This window comes from Oncorhynchus mykiss, chromosome 12, assembly GCF_057628025.1.
Source record: "Oncorhynchus mykiss isolate SJ-2025 chromosome 12, ASM5762802v1, whole genome shotgun sequence".
NCBI classification, from domain to species: domain Eukaryota; kingdom Metazoa; phylum Chordata; class Actinopteri; order Salmoniformes; family Salmonidae; genus Oncorhynchus; species Oncorhynchus mykiss.
Window position 1 is genome coordinate 80217003 of NC_143033.1, and position 19371 is coordinate 80236373.

At 43.3% G+C, this 19371-nt stretch overlaps 1 protein-coding gene across 4 annotated transcripts; it reads right to left on the reverse strand.

The window, feature by feature from the left end:
* Positions 1-2997: 2997 nt before the first annotated feature.
* LOC110538302 (TLC domain-containing protein 4-B) lies at positions 2998-18924 on the reverse strand. 4 transcript variants are annotated; one of them, XM_021625032.3, is made up of 7 exons: positions 18891-18924; positions 15369-15521; positions 9947-10036; positions 7168-7226; positions 6948-7042; positions 6703-6776; positions 2998-6600 (listed from the first exon to the last, which is right to left on the reverse strand). In XM_021625032.3, the coding sequence occupies exons 2-7, from the start codon at positions 15512-15514 to the stop codon at positions 6264-6266; spliced, it is 801 nt and encodes a 266-aa protein (XP_021480707.1). In that variant the 5' UTR covers positions 15515-15521; positions 18891-18924; the 3' UTR covers positions 2998-6263. The 4 variants fall into 4 exon arrangements, with proteins under 4 accessions (XP_021480707.1, XP_021480706.1, XP_021480708.1 ...); XM_021625031.3 differs by lacking the exon at positions 18891-18924 and adding an exon at positions 18126-18655; XM_021625033.3 differs by lacking the exon at positions 18891-18924 and adding an exon at positions 18431-18495.
* Positions 18925-19371: the final 447 nt, after the last annotated feature.

The window sequence follows — 19371 nt, forward strand, 5'->3', positions numbered from 1 at the left end:
CTGGGCTACTGATCTAACTACTGAGCACCATTAACAATGTTAACAACTACGTTATAACCCAATGGTTGACGTTTAATATCAAAACGTAGTCATGAAGAGTTTGAGGAACACTGTGAATCTGAGTACACACTTAAACAAACAATGACCAGAAAAAAGATACACTAAGCAAAGCTTAGATAGAGCTGGTTTGTGAAGATAGGACTCATACACCATAAAGGGCCAATCAGCAGTTAAAACAATAGCCACTGTTTTGGTAAAAAGCTGAGGGATGGCGCTGTAGAAATGTAATCACTCTCAAATTCATAGACAGACCTATGGATGCAAGGACTGACCATCCATGATATCAACATTATGGTTTTAGCCATGTTTTGAGGCTATACAGTGTTTGTTTACATTGATTTTGTTTACAAACATTGGAGTAAAACTGGCTTATATTTTGGGTTCTGGTGGGGGCAAGACATTAAAATTAAGCTCATGAGGCATTTAAGTTACATTCTTCAAGAATCAATGGAAACATTAATTTATGTCTAAAAAAGGATGTAATAACTGATTGCCCCTTTAAAGCTCACCTTAAAGTCTTACTTTAGGTATGAGGCTGCGACTGTGATGACAAACTAAAATTATAGTGAAGCCTTGTGTAACGTGGCCATAAACAGACTGTCAGTGAAATACAGAAGCGCACAAGCACAAAGAGAGAGAGTAGCTGAGTGTGGGACCAAGCAAGGGTCTTATAAACATCTCAAGGAGAGAAGAGGCACACGGGAGGAATTTGGACACTTTATTTGGGCATGATGGGAGAAGGAAGGGCCATAACTGGCTGGAGCAGCCCAGATGTAATGTGATGTGAAAGTGGAATCCCTCAAACTGATAATGAACTACTGTTACATGTTTGCTGTGCAGTGGGTCTGTTGTGGGTCATGTACAGTGAGAGGAAGCATAGGAAACATATCCACACCTCCAGATTGGAAACCTCTTATGATGGTCTGTTTATTTGAACGCTAACATGCTGGTAAATACTGTTGCATGGAGTCTTGATGACAAGGTTTGGATAACTTTACAACTTTAAATTCAAACTGAATTAGAAACACAAGAAAAGAGCCATTAGAGAGGGTACACCTTGGTAGGAAGGACACCTAGGCTAAAAACAGAGCTCAGGCAAAGGGAGATGAGAAGACTGAGGCTTTGGGAGAGCTATGAGATCCAAGAGAGGCAGACAAATTGTGCAAGTCATAATATTTGACAAAGCAAAGAAATAATGTGCACATGTGTAGCTGGAACTGTTGAGAAACATGGAGAAGCAGCGAGAGACAGAAAACTGCTGTTCTGGATGGTAGAGGGGCATTTCCAAAGTTCCAGCTTCCCCCTCTCCACACCCTCATCAACTCTGTCTGGCTATTTATGGTAGAAGGCCTCCTCAACCTAGGCTGAGAAGAATTCAGAAGGCTGGGTTCTTAGCATCATCATTTGGGGTGTCTATGTACAGTAGGACTGAAAGTTGAAACAAAATATGGGCTTGACTAATACATTTTTTGGTGAATTAATACCCAAGTGTCTGTGTGCATTTATAAAGTGTTTGTGTATAGTAGCTGATAGCAAAGTGCTATTTGATAAACTGGTTAAAAGTCATGTTAAATCCCCACTGAATTGTCAAGGGTTTTAAGTACCTTGTAAAAAATCTGTTATTTTTATAGCCTCTCAGAAGTCTGGAATGTTGATTTCAGAGTAGTTTTTTTTAAGTCTGGGAAAGCTTACTGCACAAATACCTCCTCAAACATCCCAATACTGCATTTGTTACTTTAATGTAACAATATGCTGCTCAATAGTGCTGGTTAAAGACATGGGGAGCTTGATTACTGAATGGAACTGCTGAAAGCTGTAAAGATGCTATGTAAAAATGGAAAAGGAGATTTCACTAATACTTAGACCTAAATGATTGAATCCGTGTTTTCAAATACACTATCCAATTACAGTAAACAGACAGATTTGTGATCCAAGGAGCACCAACAGATTTGCAGATTCAGTCAGACTACATTACAAGCACTGACGTCTGTGCATTTATGTTGTGTACTAGTGTAGGTGACATAGTGTGTGTGTGTGTTTGAGTGTGTAGCAGAAGAGATTTTCCTCGAGTCTCATGTGACCATGTTTGGTAACACTCTCCAGGCCCAGTCTGTGACCCAGCCCCTTGACCGGCGCACACGGTAGAGCTGGATTCTATCAGAGCCAAACAGTGGTTCAGATGCTTATTTCTCTCAAGCTCCTGTAGAACAGGCAGAAGAGGAGCAGTAGCTGGCACCCTCTCACACAGGTAACTATTATCTATCCTGTTGCCTAGTCACTATCCCTTTTCATTTTTTTTTTAAAGCAACCTTTATTTAACGAGGCAAGTCAGTTAAGAACAAATTCTTATTTACAATGACAGCCAAACCCGTACGATGCTGGGCCAATTGTGCACCGCCCTATGGGACTCCCAATCACGGACGGTTGTGATACAGCCTGGATTCTATCCAGGTTGTCTGCAGTGGCACCTCTAGTACTGAGATGCAGTGCCTTGGACCACTGCGCCACTCAGTAGCCCTACCTATAAGTACATATCTACTTAAATTCTCGGACCCCTGCACATCGACTGTACTGCTACCCCCTGTATACAGCCAAACTATCATTGCTCATTGTGTATTTATTTCTCGTGTTACTTTTATCCTGCATCGTTAGGAAGGGGCCGTAAGTTAGCGTTTCACTGTTAGTCTACACCTCGTTTCCGAAGCATGTGACAATTAAAATGTGATGGACTAGCTAGACTGGACTGAGCCAGACAAACCTTAGAAGGCTTAGAACTATCCAACACTGCTGTACGCATTCTGACTACGATGCATCCAACATGCAGTATTTTCATGAAATTGTCTCAGTTTGTGTGCACCAGTGTAAACAAAATACATGAAAGTCAATGGTGTTTGAATTGTTAATCTGAAGCCAAAAAGCAATGATTGAGACAATTGCTTTTTCTGTCTTCAAATTTATTGAAGAGCAAAACTTTCAAGTAAGTCTCAACTTTCAGTGCTACAACAACATCATTAGTAGTGGTCATTGTAGACAATCTAAATCACATGGTGTTGAGACAGGGACCGTAAGGCCCGTGTATTGTTCTTTTCACATTAAAATATTCAGAAAATAAACAATAAATGTCATTGCATTAAAATAAGAAATAAAAAAAAACAACCAAAAATCCACTGGCAACATTTGATCTATGCTTTTTTTCCTCATTAGTTCATGTTCACTCGTTTCATCACCATCATGAATATTAGTTATTTTCTTGACTTAATTTGTTCCATCTCCGCACCTCCTTGTGACTCAAAGGATGCGACTGCTGCGGTCTACAGATCTGCTCCACAGGTGAAGCAGGACTATCCGAGAGAGTCCACAAAAAGCTGGGGCAAGAATTCATTGATTCAGTCAAAGGTTATTTACTGGCTAATCCATGACATTTAGTATCAAATGGCTAAAAGTCTTGTGACGCTGCTAAGTTCAACCTTACACAAGAGATGAAATGCAGCTGAAATAAATGCAACGGTTCTACCAGTTCTTCCAGGAGCTACAACATGTCCTCATTTCTCACCAGGGCCTAAGACCCTCTGTACCTTCTCTTAATACACAATGTTAGCCTTTCAAAGGGATAGAAGGCCACACGGTTATTTCTTGCAGATACAAGTGCACTCGGGCATGATGTTACAGAAACCGCCGTGTCACTTCCTCATTTCCAAAAACGAAAACGTTAACTATTTTAAAATCACCCAGGAGGTCTACATTGCAATTCAACACACCACAGACACACTGAAGTCAAGTGACAAACACTACACATCCAACTAATAGTTTGTACAAACATTGGACATTGTGCAGAAGTACAGCCTCTCTCACAGGCATCCGAAGCAGACTTAAATGCACACCACAGCCTACTGGTGAACCAGAAATCTCATCAGGCTGCACATGTACTCAGTTGTTTTCTTGACTGATGAATGATACAAACATGTTGCTCTATTCACAGCTTGACGTATTGGAGGAATGGGTGAAAAGAGTGAGCTGAATCTCACTAGCTTCTCAACAGAGCTGAAGTAGCTGAATAACTACACGACAATAATTACATTTCCAATCTCATCTTCATTCTGATCATAACCAGCAGCCTCTAGGCCACTTCCCACTCCTCCTAATGCCACTAGAACCACCACAACATTTATATCGGGGCCCGCTCCCATATTCAGAAGAAAAACAAGCAGGCCCTACAGAGGGGTCAACTTTGGAGAATACTGGTCTGGATTCATTATTGTGCAGGGTACAAAAATATATACATAACAGTATCCATAGAGAGAAGAGATTACAATAGCGAGAAAAAAGGAAAACAAACAGCAGTTTTACATTAAAATGTCATGCTAATCTCAACCGGACTGCAATAGATTTCCTGTTTGCGTAAAGGCACGACAATACAACCCTCCTCGGTGGTACATGGATGGGCTCAAAAGGTTATTGCTCCATCATGGGGAGCGTGCTTTCATTCCACAGTGAAAAGTCAAACATTTCAGACCCCCGTCCCAAACGATGTCAACGCTTTAGGGACAGGAGGAGGACAGAAAACAAAAACACTTAACATGCACTCAATACAGCTGGGTGAAACACATAAAATACACTGATTAAAATGAAGTGCAGAGGAACCCATAGATTAATGCAATTCATATTTATCCTGTTTAGTGATCCAAACTAGAGTATAAATCATCATAATCCAACGTTTCCTTAACAAGCTCTGTGATTTGAATCAATCAATTCAACTTGATTTGAAAGGAAGATTTCCAACTGAGTAATACAGTAGGACTTTACATGGCTACACATATAGTACAACATTGCCAGCGTATGGCTGTTCTTGTCAGATAGGTCATTCATAATTGATCTTACATGAATATCTATAGAAACGATTGGGAACATCACATTTCCAGCATTCCTATGGCTGCCACTCTGTAGGCAGAACAGCACCTAAAACAGGAGAATGTTTCCCCCCCTAAAGGGACCCGCTCTTGTTCCAAATTCAGTTCTCAATAGAACACAGAAAATAGAGAAAAATGGAAGTTAAAATCCCCAGAGGTACCTTAGATAAACACAACACTTGTTCTAGTGTCTAACAGTAGTTACACTGCAGCGGCTGGGAAAATCTCCAGAGAAACAGAGAAAACGTCCTTTCCAGTCCACTGAACTAGAGATAATGGATGAGATCTTTCCAAAGGCTAAAACATCTTTACAGAAGGAGAAAAAACCTCATTGTGATTATTCTCATATGGAGGGACTGACAAGTCTTTATAAGGCAGGGGAGAGGTAGAACAGAAGCATCAAACTGGATGGATTTAACCGCTCTGCTGTGACAGAGGGTTATGATAGTGTAGTGAAGTTAAGACGCGTTGTCAATTCCTGGTTTTGATGTTGAGTAACAGGAGGAACAAATGGGATAACTGAGACCCAAACAGAGCACAGCCAGACCCTGGACGAGATGAGGCAAAAGCATTCAATAAAAAAACAATGATTCCGGAAAGTTGGCGGCAGTGGTAGGATCCAATCCCCACATCCCTGTCTCCATTTCCCCTGGATGTGCATCCAGGCTGTGGATGGGAAATCCAGTGGTGATTCAATCTGAACTGTTGCTGTGAGAGGGGGACCGGTCTTCTGGCGATGTAGGTGGTGTTCATAAAATGGAGGCCATCAGCAAATGCAGTAAGAGGCATTGTGGTGTCTCGGTCTGTCAAACTAGCACACTAAGAGGTCCTTATTCTGAGGGCAAAGCAGGAGGCTCCCCTCTGGGTGGACGGGTCAGGGAACTGAAAAGGGTAAAGGATGATGGGCGAGGGAGTCTCTGACAGAGCCAGAGTACAGTTTTTTCTTTTATTGCTTTCTACCTGTCCATCACAGGCACTTCAGATGACTAAGTTTGGGTTGAAGTTGAAGGTGAACAAGAATGGGTGTACTTAACAGCTACTCTGTCATCTCCAACCAAACCCAGCCAGGGTACCACCATACCATTGATGAAACACTGAGGTACAGAAGCTAGTGTGGGACCAGTCTCATTCTGCGAGGCTGAATCGGATGAGGACCTGACCCCATTCGGCTGCATGATTTCCAGGTATGGAGATAATAGCAAGGCTGGAGCTAGCAGGGGCTATAAGAGCCCTTGAAGTCCTTCCTGTCTCCCTTCCACAGAGTCTGTCTATTCTCCCCCCCCCGGCCAGTTTCTCTTAGTCTGTGTGGTTATTCACATGGTTCTGCTTGAGCGGGGAGACCTCTTTGGCCTTCCTGCCACTGGCGCCCATCATGACCTTGTAGCAGCCGCGGGCGATCTTGTACATCCAGATGGTGTTGAGGATGTCCAGGGCGATACAGGATGTGATCCAGGCCACCTGAGCACCGATGCCCAAGCGCTCAAAGGCCTCCGTTCCGAAGGTGGCAAACACCCGGGCCCAGTAGGGAGGCATGACGAAGATGCGCACCATGAAGAAGACCACTGCCATGGCCATGCCGTTGGCCACAACCAAGCGGTCCGAGCGAGGGTACTTCAGCACCTCGTAGAACCACCTATACGTGGATGAGAACGGAATAATGTCAACACTGACAGAGGTAGGGGCTGATAAACAGGAGGAGTATTCATTAATATAAGGTAAACGAGAGCTAGCTTACCTTTGGTTCACAAAAGGTGTGGATAACTCTGAAATGAGACGGAAGTTGGCGAAATAGGGAAGCACGCCACGAGACTGCAGAGAGCGTAAAGACGTATTACCACAAACAGACATGGGCAGAAATAAACTAAAAACAGACTAAATGTGCAACACATCTTTAGAAAGAAGACGTGAGTATTTCAATACCAAAACCCAAAGAGCCATCTAATATTAGCCACTGTGCTCATGGTTTTCCCCCAGACTCACCAAGACATATCCATATGCATAGAGCGCCGCCAAGTGGTGGCAGACAAAAAAGCTGTCCCCCATTGTGCTCCAGTTAGTGGCCAGAAGCACAAGGTCTACACAGAACAACAAGTGGGTAGTTAGCACACAGTTTATTATTTTCATCTACTGTCTACAGGGAAATGTGGATGGTTTATTATTATACAAAAGGGTAAACATGAGGAGAGAGAGAGAGACTCACCATAGAGCAAATAACCACATGTTATGGCCACATTAAGTTTCACTAGTCCAGGCTCCCCCCTGTACAGCAAAAACAAAACAAAGTGTTCTTTCAGAATAACAGTTGCCACATTACAGATTAATGCAGTAAAACTACAGTAAAACAGAAACAAAAGCTACTTACGATTTCACAGAAATCTAGTGAAGTCCACAAAACATTCTACATACTATATTAGTGAAGTCTACTGCAGGGGTCTCCAATGAGAGCTAATAAAAAAATAAAAAAATGAAACTTCACCTACAATCTTTTCTCTAGCATTCAAATAGGCACATTCTTCTCATGGCCATGTCATGAGTCATAGTCTTGCTACTACTGAGATACCCGTGTCCAGTGAAGGTCCAGTTTAAACAGCACTGTGTTGACAAATGCGTTGTGCTCACACACAGAGAGTGCGTTTCCGTTTGCCTGCTGTACCCTTGTGTGATTGTGTGCTCATGGACAAATACGTGTCAGGATGTGTGTACATGTGAGCAGTAGCCTGCATTCATTCATACTGTAAGAATGAGTACCACTGTTCTCGACTGTAGGAGTGGTTTGTACGACTCAGTTGTTCGGACAAGGTTTTGGCAACGCCATGGTTATCAGATCACTGTATCACATGGGCCACATTTACTGCCTAGGCCTGTGAGTGGACTGTAGCACAAGAGGCTCTTGACAAGAGCATCTGCTAAGTGACTGTGGTCATAATGTGTGTCCGTCTCAGTAAAGTGACACTGGATCTGATTTTGTCCTCTCTCCATCACAGGTATCCTGTTGCTGAGGGCGGGGTCATGGCTCTCTGTGACAGCACACCACGACGTGCTCTCTGGATCAAAGGGCGCCGCCACGTGACACCGCCCTCCTTCACCTCTACCGACCTTCACGCCAACGTACCCGTTCAGGGTATGTCTGAGTGCAACATCCTCTCTGAACCCCACTCATGTAGCTACAATCAATGTCATATGCAGCCAATCGTTTCTCCACTTCCTCATGTTTACTGTACATCCTGGAGCCCACCCATAAGCCTAATAATCTATTTACCCATATAGAGAATCAAAGACATTCGTAGATAAACTTGTGTATCTGTTAAAGCTAAGAAATTAACTTAGATAGATCAACAGGAGGGGTCAGGATGAGATCGGTTCAAAGGTTCTCAGATTCCATGACTGATCCAGGTATGGCAGGGCAGCAGGTAGCCTAGCGGTTAGAGGCGAGCCAGCAACCGGACGGTTGCCAGTTTGAATCTCGGGTCTGCCGAGAAATATCTGTCGGGAAGTGAGCTGGCAACCGGAGGGTTGCTGGTATCAAATCCTAGATTCCATTGTCTGCCGTTGTGTCCGTGAGCGAGGCACTTAACCCCCCAGCAACAGCTCCCCGGGCGCCCAGTGTGGTAGTCCTCTGCACCTCTCCAAAACCTCTATATTTATGTGTATGTATGAGTCTTTTGGAAGTGTTGGGTTAAAAAGCAGAAGTCACAGTTCAGTTGGACCTTGTGTGTATTTGACCAATAAAGGGATCTTAATGTTACAGTAAACCACACCTGGGGTTAGTTACATCACTGAACTCTGATCAACCAACTGAGCACTATTGTTTTAAACCAATTGAGTCTGTATTCTGCTCACATCGCACTTTTAAAGCTCAGATAAACCAATCAGGCGATGTGAGGTAGGCGGATTTGGAAAGCGATTTGGATTGATTGGATTACGATGACAAAACCCAGGTAGCCAGAGTGACGTTGCGAGAAGCTGAATCTGTCACAATGCAGGTTTTGTGGGCGGTTTGTTCTGTGAAGCCCAGCACAATGCCAGTCTGTGGCATGTCTAAATGATGCTGTAATGCAATCAGATTGTCTGAGGATTTAATACTTACGCCATTCAGTGTTGCAATAAGAGGAACTAGCTACTGCGCTAGCAAAATAACATGGCTACCAGTCTAAATAGAGGAAAAGTAAGAGACTAAAAGAGATGGGCAGGAAAGCAAATACATAAGAGACAAAAGGACAGTGCCAATACTACACAGACAAAGACCAAAACAAAGGAAAAAAACAAGACAACATGGCTTGGGCTGGGAGGGTACAACAATTACACCCCTATTAAACAAACCCTATGAGAGTAAAGGAACAACAAAGAAAGAAGGAAAAAGAGTAGTCTAAATGTGAGACATTTGGACACAGAGCAGATGAAGGGGGTGGCAGGACTCCTCCCCATTGGCCCTTCACAACCCCCTTTCTCCTCCATCAGCGACAGACAGACAATGAGAGCGAGGGAAGTGCTGTATTGATCAGACAGCCAGAGACTCAGGGTGCTGCTGGGGGTGGGGGGGGAAGTCAGGGGAGACCGTCACCAGAAGGGGGGGGGGGGGGGCTGCTGTTTGCTATGAAAAGGAGCCTTGTTGGCAGGACTCTGGTCTGTCTAATCAGAACAAGAGAGGAAGAGAAACAGAAGGAGAGAAACAAGAGTAGAAGACAGAGAAATAGGAGAGAGAAGACAGAAACAGAAGGGAGAGGGAGGGAGGGATAGGGGGAAATTACCATTCCTCTTTCAGGATACAATGATGTAATCACACAGTCAGCAGTAGGAGAGAGAACATAGAAAAGACAATGAAAGGACAAATCCACTGAATCTACACCTCTGGAGACTCCACTGAGATTTCTCTCTGACAGTGGGGAATGGCAGCATCATCCTTCCCACCCTCTTGGGGTAGGCTAGTAGCCATGGCTGCTAGAGTGACAGAAAGCAGACAGTAATGAAGTTCATCTTACCAGACGGGGTCTGCGTTGACAGCATCATCAAACCACAGGATGTAAAGACAGAAGAGGCCCACGATCAGGGCATGGACAGTGGACACCAATCTGGGCAAGCACACAGAAACAGAGACAGTCAGCGCCATGGCAGAGAATGATGCAAGACTAGCACCACGGCAGCAGTAATACTAATAAACAGTTCAAGTAACATAACAATAACATCCTTTATAGCACTTAGAACACAATGAAGAAACCTCCGTGTGGGGCCGTGTGGAACCTTGGCAATGGAACTAATTTGAAGGAGAATCGTGTGTGTAAAACTACCCAGGTTTCGTTGACCTCTGGGACTCTTTATCTGGGCTAGTGAAGAGAACTCCAGTGCTACCATGCCTCTTATCTCCCCTCATCCGCACACATAGTCCCCAGACCCTGAGCACACCAGCAGTCACACTGGCCTATCATTGCTGGCTCCACAAACCAGCCACTGTACAATGAACATTGTTATTTTTAGTGTCACCATTATAACATGACTATCTGAGAGCATATAACTGCCATGACCAAGGAGGAGAGTGGAATTTGAGGCAGTCTCTTATGAAGCAAAAGGGGCAAGTGAATTTGCTCTCCATCTAGCCCCACCCTCCCTCTTGCCCCTCCCTCCCTCTAGCTAGTGAGGTGTTCCTTAGCCTATGCCTCAGGGTTACACCTCTGATGTGCATCTTTCTGTAGATATTCTCTGTGTCCCTTTACAAGCAAAGCTTAAATAACACACTGACACACTGGGAGCCGTTATGCAATGAAGGGTAACTTTGAATCAAACTTCAACCACTATCAGTGCGTCACCTTTGGCTTGTTATGCCATGGTACACACATCCTGTAGCAGTGTTTAGTGTGCATGACCCCTGTATGAACTGAGGCCCAGGACTGCCGCGCAGCTCCCCCCCCCCCAGGACTGCCGCGCAGCTCCCCCCCCCCCAGGACTGCCGCGCAGCTCCCCCCCCCCAGGACTGCCGCGCAGCTCCCCCCCCAGGACTGCCGCGCAGCTCCCCCCCAAGGACTGCCGCGCAGCTCCCCCCCAGGACTGCCGCGCAGCTCCCCCCCCCAGGAATGCCGTGCAGAAGAAATATCAGCCCACAGGGGGAAGCACGAGACTGAACTTTTCTCAACTTTCTAGAGCAGTGGTCACCAACAGGTGAATTGCGATCCACTGGTCGATCTCCAAGGCATTCCTAGTCGACTGACAAACCTTTCTGTAAAAAACTAAAATAAAGCCTTGTGTTCCTATTTTATTTGTCTCGGGCTGTTGGTGGTAGGTGCACCCGATTCAGCTGCCTGTGTGCCAAGTAGGTGAACTGTTGTCATTTTGAACCATTTCATGTGGCTGAAAGTACAAACTGCCTTCCCGGCGGGGCCGGAGAGCAAATTAAGTGCACTATAGGCCTATCACTAGCCAATCGGATGGCTCAGATTACTGTGTTGGCAGTAATGTAGCAGGCATAAAAGAAAGCTACAGCAAAATTGATACTGTGAGATTTCAAAATGTTTAAACCCATGACTAGAGAAACTGTCAACAAATATGTCAAAGAACTGCTGTTTTATGAGTGAGATCACATTAAAAGTTCTTAGCACTGTCAACACTTTGCATTCAACACTTTTATAAGCCATAAAACACATGTTCTTCCTACTTCCACTCAGCGCTACAACACACACTGCAGCAGTAATGAATGAGTAGGAACATGTATCTACAGGCTTGCATTGTTGTTATTATTAGCAGCTTGGGTCTTTTTAATATTTCACTTTCTCTGTTCAAAGGAGTAACAACATGAATTTGTGCATGAGCCAGAAATAACAGTGTGACTCGAGATGCCATCAGCTGGAAGACGGTGTCCCTTTTTGGTCAGTGTCAGTGGAGGAAAGGGAGAGCGGAGGGATGTTGAGAGGTGGACCCTCAGTCTGCTGTTCTCTCCCTCCACTGAGACTGACCATTAGATGTGGGCACCATCAGCCCAGTAAAATAAAAGACAAATTATTTAAATGTATGCTCACGCAGCTGTGCCTCACAAGTAATGCAACAATGGATCTATTACCGGTCTGATCATATAGCCTTCCTCAAATTTTGAAATACAGTGCATTGCGAAAGTATTCGGCCCCCTTGAACTTTGCGACCTTTTGCCACATTTCAGGCTTCAAACATAAAGATATAAAACTGTATTTTTTTGTGAAGAATCAACAACAATCATGAAGTGGAACGACATTTATTGGATATTTCAAACTTTTTTAACAAATCAAAAACTGAAAAATTGGGCGTGCAAAATTAAGTTAAGTTAATACTTTGTAGCGCCACCTTTTGCTGCGATTACAGCTGTAAGTCGCTTGGGGTATGTCTCTATCAGTTTTGCACATCGAGAGACTGAAATGTTTTCCCATTCCTCCTTGCAAAACAGCTCGAGCTCAGTGAGGTTGGATGGAGAGCATTTGTGAACAGCAGTTTTCAGTTCTTTCCACATATTCTCGATTGGATTCAGGTCTGGACTTTGACTTGGCCATTCTAACGCCTGGATATGTTTATTTTTGAACCATTCCATTGTAGATTTTGCTTTAAATGTTTTGGATCAGTGTCTTGTTGGAAGACAAATCTCCGTCCCAGTCTCAGGTCTTTTGCAGACTCCATCAGGTTCTCTTCCAGAATGGTCCTGTATTTGGCTCCATCCATCTTCCCATCAATTGTAACCATCTTCCCTGTCCCTGCTGAAGAAAAGCAGGCCCAAACCATGATGCTGCCACCACCATGTTTGATAGTGGGGATGGTGTGTTCAGGGTGATGAGCTGTGTTGCTTTTACGCCAAACATAGCGTTTTGCATTGTTGCCAAAAAGTTCAATTTTGGTTTCATCTGACCAGAGCACCTTCTTCCACATGTTTGGTGTGTCTCCCAGGTGGCTTGTGGCAAACTTTAAACAACACTTTTTATGGATATCTTTAAGAAATGGCTTTCTTCTTGCCACTCTTCCATAAAGGCCAGATTTGTGCAATATACGACTGATTGTTGTCCTATGGACAGAGTCTCCCACCTCAGCTGTAGATCTCTGCAGTTCATCCAGAGTGATCATGGGCCTCTTGGCTGCATCTCTGATCAGTCTTCTCCTTGTATGAGCTGAAAGTTTAGAGGGACGGCCAGGTCTTGGTAGATTTGCAGTGGTCCGATTCTCCTTCCATTTCAATATTATCGCTTGCACAGTGCTCCTTGGGATGTTTAAAGCTTGGGAAATATTTTTGTATCCAAATCCGGCTTTAAACTTCTTCACAACAGTATCTCGGACCTGCCTGGTGTGTTCCTTGTTCTTCATGATGCTCTCTGCGCTTTTAACGGACCTCTGAGACTATCACAGTGCAGGTGCATTTATACGGAGACTTGATTACATACAGGTGGATTGTATTTATCATCATTAGTCATTTAGGTCAACATTGGATCATTCAGAGATCCTCACTGAACTTCTGGAGAGAGTTTGCTGCACTGAAAGTAAAGGGGCTGAATAATTTTGCACGCCCAATTTTTCAGTTTTTGATTTGTTAAAAAAGTTTGAAATATCCAATAAATGTCGTTCCACTTCATGATTGTGTCCCACTTGTTGTTGATTCTTCACAAAAAAATACAGTTTTATATCTTTATGTTTGAAGCCTGAAATGTGGCAAAAGGTCGAAGTTCAAGGGGGCCGAATACTTTCGCAAGGCACTGATATATATATATATATATATGTTTTTTTTTTAAATGGCCCAAACGACAACGCATGGGCAATTCAAGCAAAGCCAATATGAGGTGATAATGTATTGTGCCTATAGCTTACTGCACAAACCTCAGTGCTACAGTACTGTTTTTAATTCGTCAATGTAGCAAGTTTGTTTTGTAATGTTTAAAAAAAAAAATAATAATAATAATAATGTTTTAAATGGCTTGCATTTTGACTCAGAATGTGATCTTGACTCGGAAAATGTTGGTGACCACTGTTCTAGTTTTCCCTGTTAACATGATCAAAGTTTCCCTTTACTGTGCAATTGTGATCAAATCAACATTAGCCACTGTCAATGCAACATACCAAAACAAACTATGCAAGAGATTTTGTTGTAGACAGAACACATCGGAGTAGGATTTTATTACATTGACACGCACTACTCAGCCCGTACTCTACAAATACCAGTGCGGCATAAACAATCAGAGCTGCTGTAGGCCTATATGCAAATAGACCATTGCCATGTATTTACTTTGAACTGGACTGTGTTTACAGCATGAGGGTTCGTGAGTAGATGCGCTTGTTTTGAGATCAAAGTGAGAGCTGCATGTAGCCACGTGTGCACATTTTGTTCATATCCTTTGCCAGTTAATAAGTTATTAGCCTAGTTATAGAGCATTTATAGTCAGTAATGGGGGAGTGACTGCTTCCTGTAAGAGCACATAACGTGTACATTTCTAGACATCTTTGAAAAGCGAGTCAGATAAAGAGCTTTTTTTGTCTTAAAGGGACAGTGTTGTATTTTGAGACAGGCTTGAATGAGTTAATTAGCCAATAGACAGAGGGTAGCATAATTTGTCTGTCATAATGATATAGAAAAGCATTTTATTTTGTAAAATGGTTTCTTGCGTCAAACACCACAACATTTTCAGTAATCTCCTTGTCCAAAGGACAAGTGGATTAACAGGTTAATGTCAAGCCCTGCAAGTTTTTTTTCAAAAGTCTCATGGAATGTGGGCTTTTGATGGTGTCCACTCGGGTAGTTCTACATTACAATCAAATAGCCCAGTAGACTACTTGGCCATTGTTAAAACTTTAACTTAAAGTGGGTACAGCCTCAGAGTTCATAGAAACAAGCTGGAGGTTGCACAGAATTTTCACAATGTTTAAGTTACCACTCAGTAGACCTGAAATTTGCTCAGTGCCAACATTTTTTTGAGGGAACAGTGGTAATAGTGAGTACAGCCCACCAGCTCAAGACAAACTGATACCAGAGAAGAGATACCATTCAGTACATGGAGTAACTCATTCCAAACACCAATTGGCAACTTTTGAACTTAACCCCAAACTAATTACACATTTCTGGTCTTTGAATTCAAAGCCCAGCCGCTGACGTGTACTATGGAAAGTTGAGAAGATGACCCATGACAACCTAAATGACAATATTGTAAATAGATAATTAAGATTTGTCTGATTAGAGCTGAAGTATCAGCACAATAAAACTATTTGAATGCAAAGCCAGTACAAGAGCAATGTAGAGAATAAATATCTACATAATCATTAACTTGTTAGCCTACCTTTCAACTAGTTATCATTTCTGACCTCAGATCAGTGTGCCTTGGTTAATGTCTGATAGAGGTGTGTTACAGCAGAGTCGGTACAGTACTAGTCTATAATGTGAAACCTGTTAAGAGGCCTGTTGGAAGGGTATTGTACCTGGAGTTCCACTCGGTGAGCTTGGTGGAGGGCAGGCGGCCGTAGCCAGGGGTGAAGGTTGAGGAGAACAGCGGGCTGGCCACGGAGAAGAGCAGCTGAAACCCCACGAAGCTGCCAGCCACCACGGTCAACTCTCTCGTCTCCATCACTCACCTACAATATACCATACCAGGAGAGAGACGGGGTGAGAGGCATGTACTGTTACTGTACAGAAGACCATACCCCTAGACTGGCAGGGGGGAATGTAGAGGGGGGCCGGAAGGAATAACAGAAGAAGTGGAGGATGGAAGGGAGGAAAACAGGGTGGCAAAGGAGGGACAGGAGGGCAAGGGAGAGAGCCATTGAAAAGGAGATGTGGTAAAAGAGCAGAAACGAAAGAAAATAAATCATTCATTATTGGACAAATATTTTGCGTGGGGATTAAATGTGCAATTGTGGCTAACAATTGAAAGAAAAGAGAATTGTAAAGATGGAGCTAGAGGTTCCTGTTGGTGAACGCACGCTATTGAGAGGAGGAAGAACATTTGTGATGAGAGATGCAAAAACACAAGTAGAAAGACTGACTAAGTCTAGAAACTAGCAGTGTATGTGCATCTGTGTGTAGGGGTCATTGCCCTGCAGTGTCCAGCATTGGAGACTAGTTGAGTAGCCTGAGGACAGGCATGGATCAACTGCAGCACTATTACATCGTATCAACAGAGCTTGGAGTCCATGCTCCCTGTTTACACTGTACTAAGAAACAGCCACTCACTCCCTTGACCTCGTTTTCCCAGAAGAGGGATTATGTTTCATGAAGAATTGGATTTTCAGTTAACTCAAAAGGTCCTCAGAGCTACTGGCTCTAACTGAGGTCCATGACTGGTCATGTGTCCTCACCTCGACCCTCAGAGTACTCAAGGAACTACAATACTAACATTCCAAAAAAACTGCATATGGGACCATTAAATCCACAAGAATCTGAAATCCAGAGAAATTGGCTACTTGGATGAAGCAACAACAATAGTCTCTAAGGTTCTAACTGCTTATCCTAGTACAAACAATGTGTTGCCGATTACAATTGGGTAAGGCAACTGATTCAATGACTAGTCACCAACAGGGAGATTCTGGTGATACTGGAAAGTGTATAATTTCTCCAATATCACTAGACCTAAGCCCAATAGGCTTTAACCTCTGCCCCAACTGGCACTTTAAACTTGTACAGTAGGTTCTAATACTCAAAATCCAATGTCATAATACCATGTCATGACTACAAACGGTTCTCTCCCTATAGGCTTACATCCCTCAACTCTGGACCTCGAAGACAGTTCCACTGCATTTTTTCATTGTTCCCCTCTAGTCAGGGACTAATTTAGACCTGTTACACCAGGTGTGTACAATTAATTATCAGGTAGCACAGAAAACCAGCAAAATAGGACTGGACCCACAGAGCGACAGCTAGACAATAGGGAACACCCCATGTTCACTCAGGGTCTATAGTGTCAAAATCAACACACGTTTCTAGTACAAAGGAGCATTGGTACAGTACAGCCTAATGCCACTTCAGTCTGATACAAACACATGTACTGTTTAACATAGGCTACTACAAACCACAGTTTCATGTGCTCTGAGCAAAATAATTGTTCAATCTCCAGATCTATGGATGTGAGGACAGGCCATAGATAGGACAAGCTGATCAACACCATCACAGGAAACCCGTAGTTTAGCTAATGCAGTGGCCCATATAATAACCCCAGCTCTCCCTGGAATAGGCCTAACTCTGTAAGCAATCAGGAATTTGTAGTATTATCCAGTTAGAATTGACCAATAAAATAGCAGTGTGAGAAGCCTCATTGTTCCAGAGCATGCTGATCATATGCTGCATGTGCTTCAATTATTCATTAGCATTCTTCACATGGCAAGCTGGTTCTGACTGCCTAGGAGGGCAAAGGCGCACATACCCGACAACCACCATCCACTTTTGACCTTGTTCTCCTGCACTATATGCTGTAGTCAGCAAACTATGACCCTTTGGTATATCGACCAACACAAATAGCGGTTCCCATGTTCCAGTGGAAATATACAACGCCCTCTCTCTCTCATGCAATGCCATTGAGGTTTTTATAAGACAGGATGTGCAAAAATACAATGAATGTAATATTATTTTAGTCTAAATGCAGCTCACATGACTATAAAATTACGACTGGCATTCTAGACCAACTGACAAGTGACGAGATTTCCGTACACTTTAATAACGCAAATCTTGAGATGCAGACAAAAAAAATCATCCCCAACAATGGTGCTACTGAGTACAATTACTTGCCCTGGCCTAGAGTTTAAAATAATGAGGATATTAAATCATAACTGGTAAATGGACAGCTTCTCCCGTCTGGTGTAGTGCTCTTTCTTGCAGATGCAGATAGCTACATCATTATGCATAACTTGTCAGCACAGTCCCTTATTCTCTGCCGCGAGTGACCCAGCAAACGTGTGCACGACAAGAAACGTGTACAATCCTTAGATTTTCGGCAACATTGTCGCCAGTAGCACACTTTCCAGTTTAGCCACAAGTAGACTAACCAAGCTAGCTACACGAATTATGAGAGCACAGCTACTGACTAGAAAGCAGTGCTATATTGCCGCAACCAGGGTCGTATTCATTGGTCGTATTGCGGTCACTAGCTAAATGTTTAATACATACCAATTGCAGTGCATTAGCTCAATGTATCGCTGTGTTGTGAACAAAATAATAAGTGAAAGGCTAGCTAGATAAATAACTACCTGATATCAGTCGCATAGGTCTGAATAAGTTGGTATAGCTTCTGTTCAGCTGCCGTCTTCTTTCACTTTCTTAGGTAGCTAACTTAGCAAGTCAGCTAGCTAGCAATAGCCCACTAGCTAGCTCTCTAGTGTAAGTCCTCGTGAAAAAGGCTATACGACGAAAGCAGCGGCATTCATGCATAACTATTACAGTAGCTAGATAATTGCGGATTCCAGGCTCATTTCCTTGCCACCATGCGTTTCAAGTTTTGCCTAAAATATAAAGTTGTAGACGTTTTGTTATGCAATTGACAGCTAGCACTAACCTGTGACGCGTACACGCAGATACCACCCACCCTCTAGCTCACACCCCTTGGTTTGGCCACACCCACAATAAACAAAGGCCACATTCATTACAGCGTTATATTCTTCAATGACAAAGACAGGGAACAGCTGATACCACTACCAATAACATGCAAAGGCTTAGTTAGCATCGTTGCTATGACGAAACCTGCATGTGTATGATGTCCACAACTAAAACACGAAGAACTGCAGGCAGCTTGACAAGCTATTGAATATACCGCAAATAGTTAGGTCATATTTTTACACTTGACATAGGCCAATTAAATCAAAACCTACATTTTTTATATTAACACATTTCCATGTGTATTTTACTTATTATAATTGGAAACTGAAAGGGTTTTACAGACAGAGATATTATGAATCCAATGTATTTTGAAAGGAGTGGTTATTTCTGTCATTGTATGGCTCTGTGCTGTCACTTACTGAGTCATCCTCCTGAGTCAAGGTTGTCTGTCTGGTTTCCCCAGCACAGGAGGCTGCTAAGGGGAGGACAGCTCATAATAATGCCAGGAATGGCGCAAATGGAATGGCATCAAACACCTGGAAACCATGTGATTGATGTATTTGATATTCCAATCATTCCTCTCCAGCCATTACCGTGAGCTCCTCCTCCCCAATTAAGGTGCCACCAACATCCTGTGTTCCTTACACTTCCCATGTTGACACGTAGGTATTTGGCATTGATTGTAGGCTAGATTAGAGCCTTCTTGTAAATAGAAGGCCCTGGGCTAGAGATCCAGTGACAAAGAGTGAAGTGCTGAAAGAGTGGATGGAGACAGATGACACCGGTGAAAGTAATCCTATCGTTAACAATCAAGGGCTTCAAAGATTAACCAAACATGAACTGCTAATCAGAGCAGATTAAACACCACTCAGTCTTCCAAACAATCACGTCCTTGGGAGA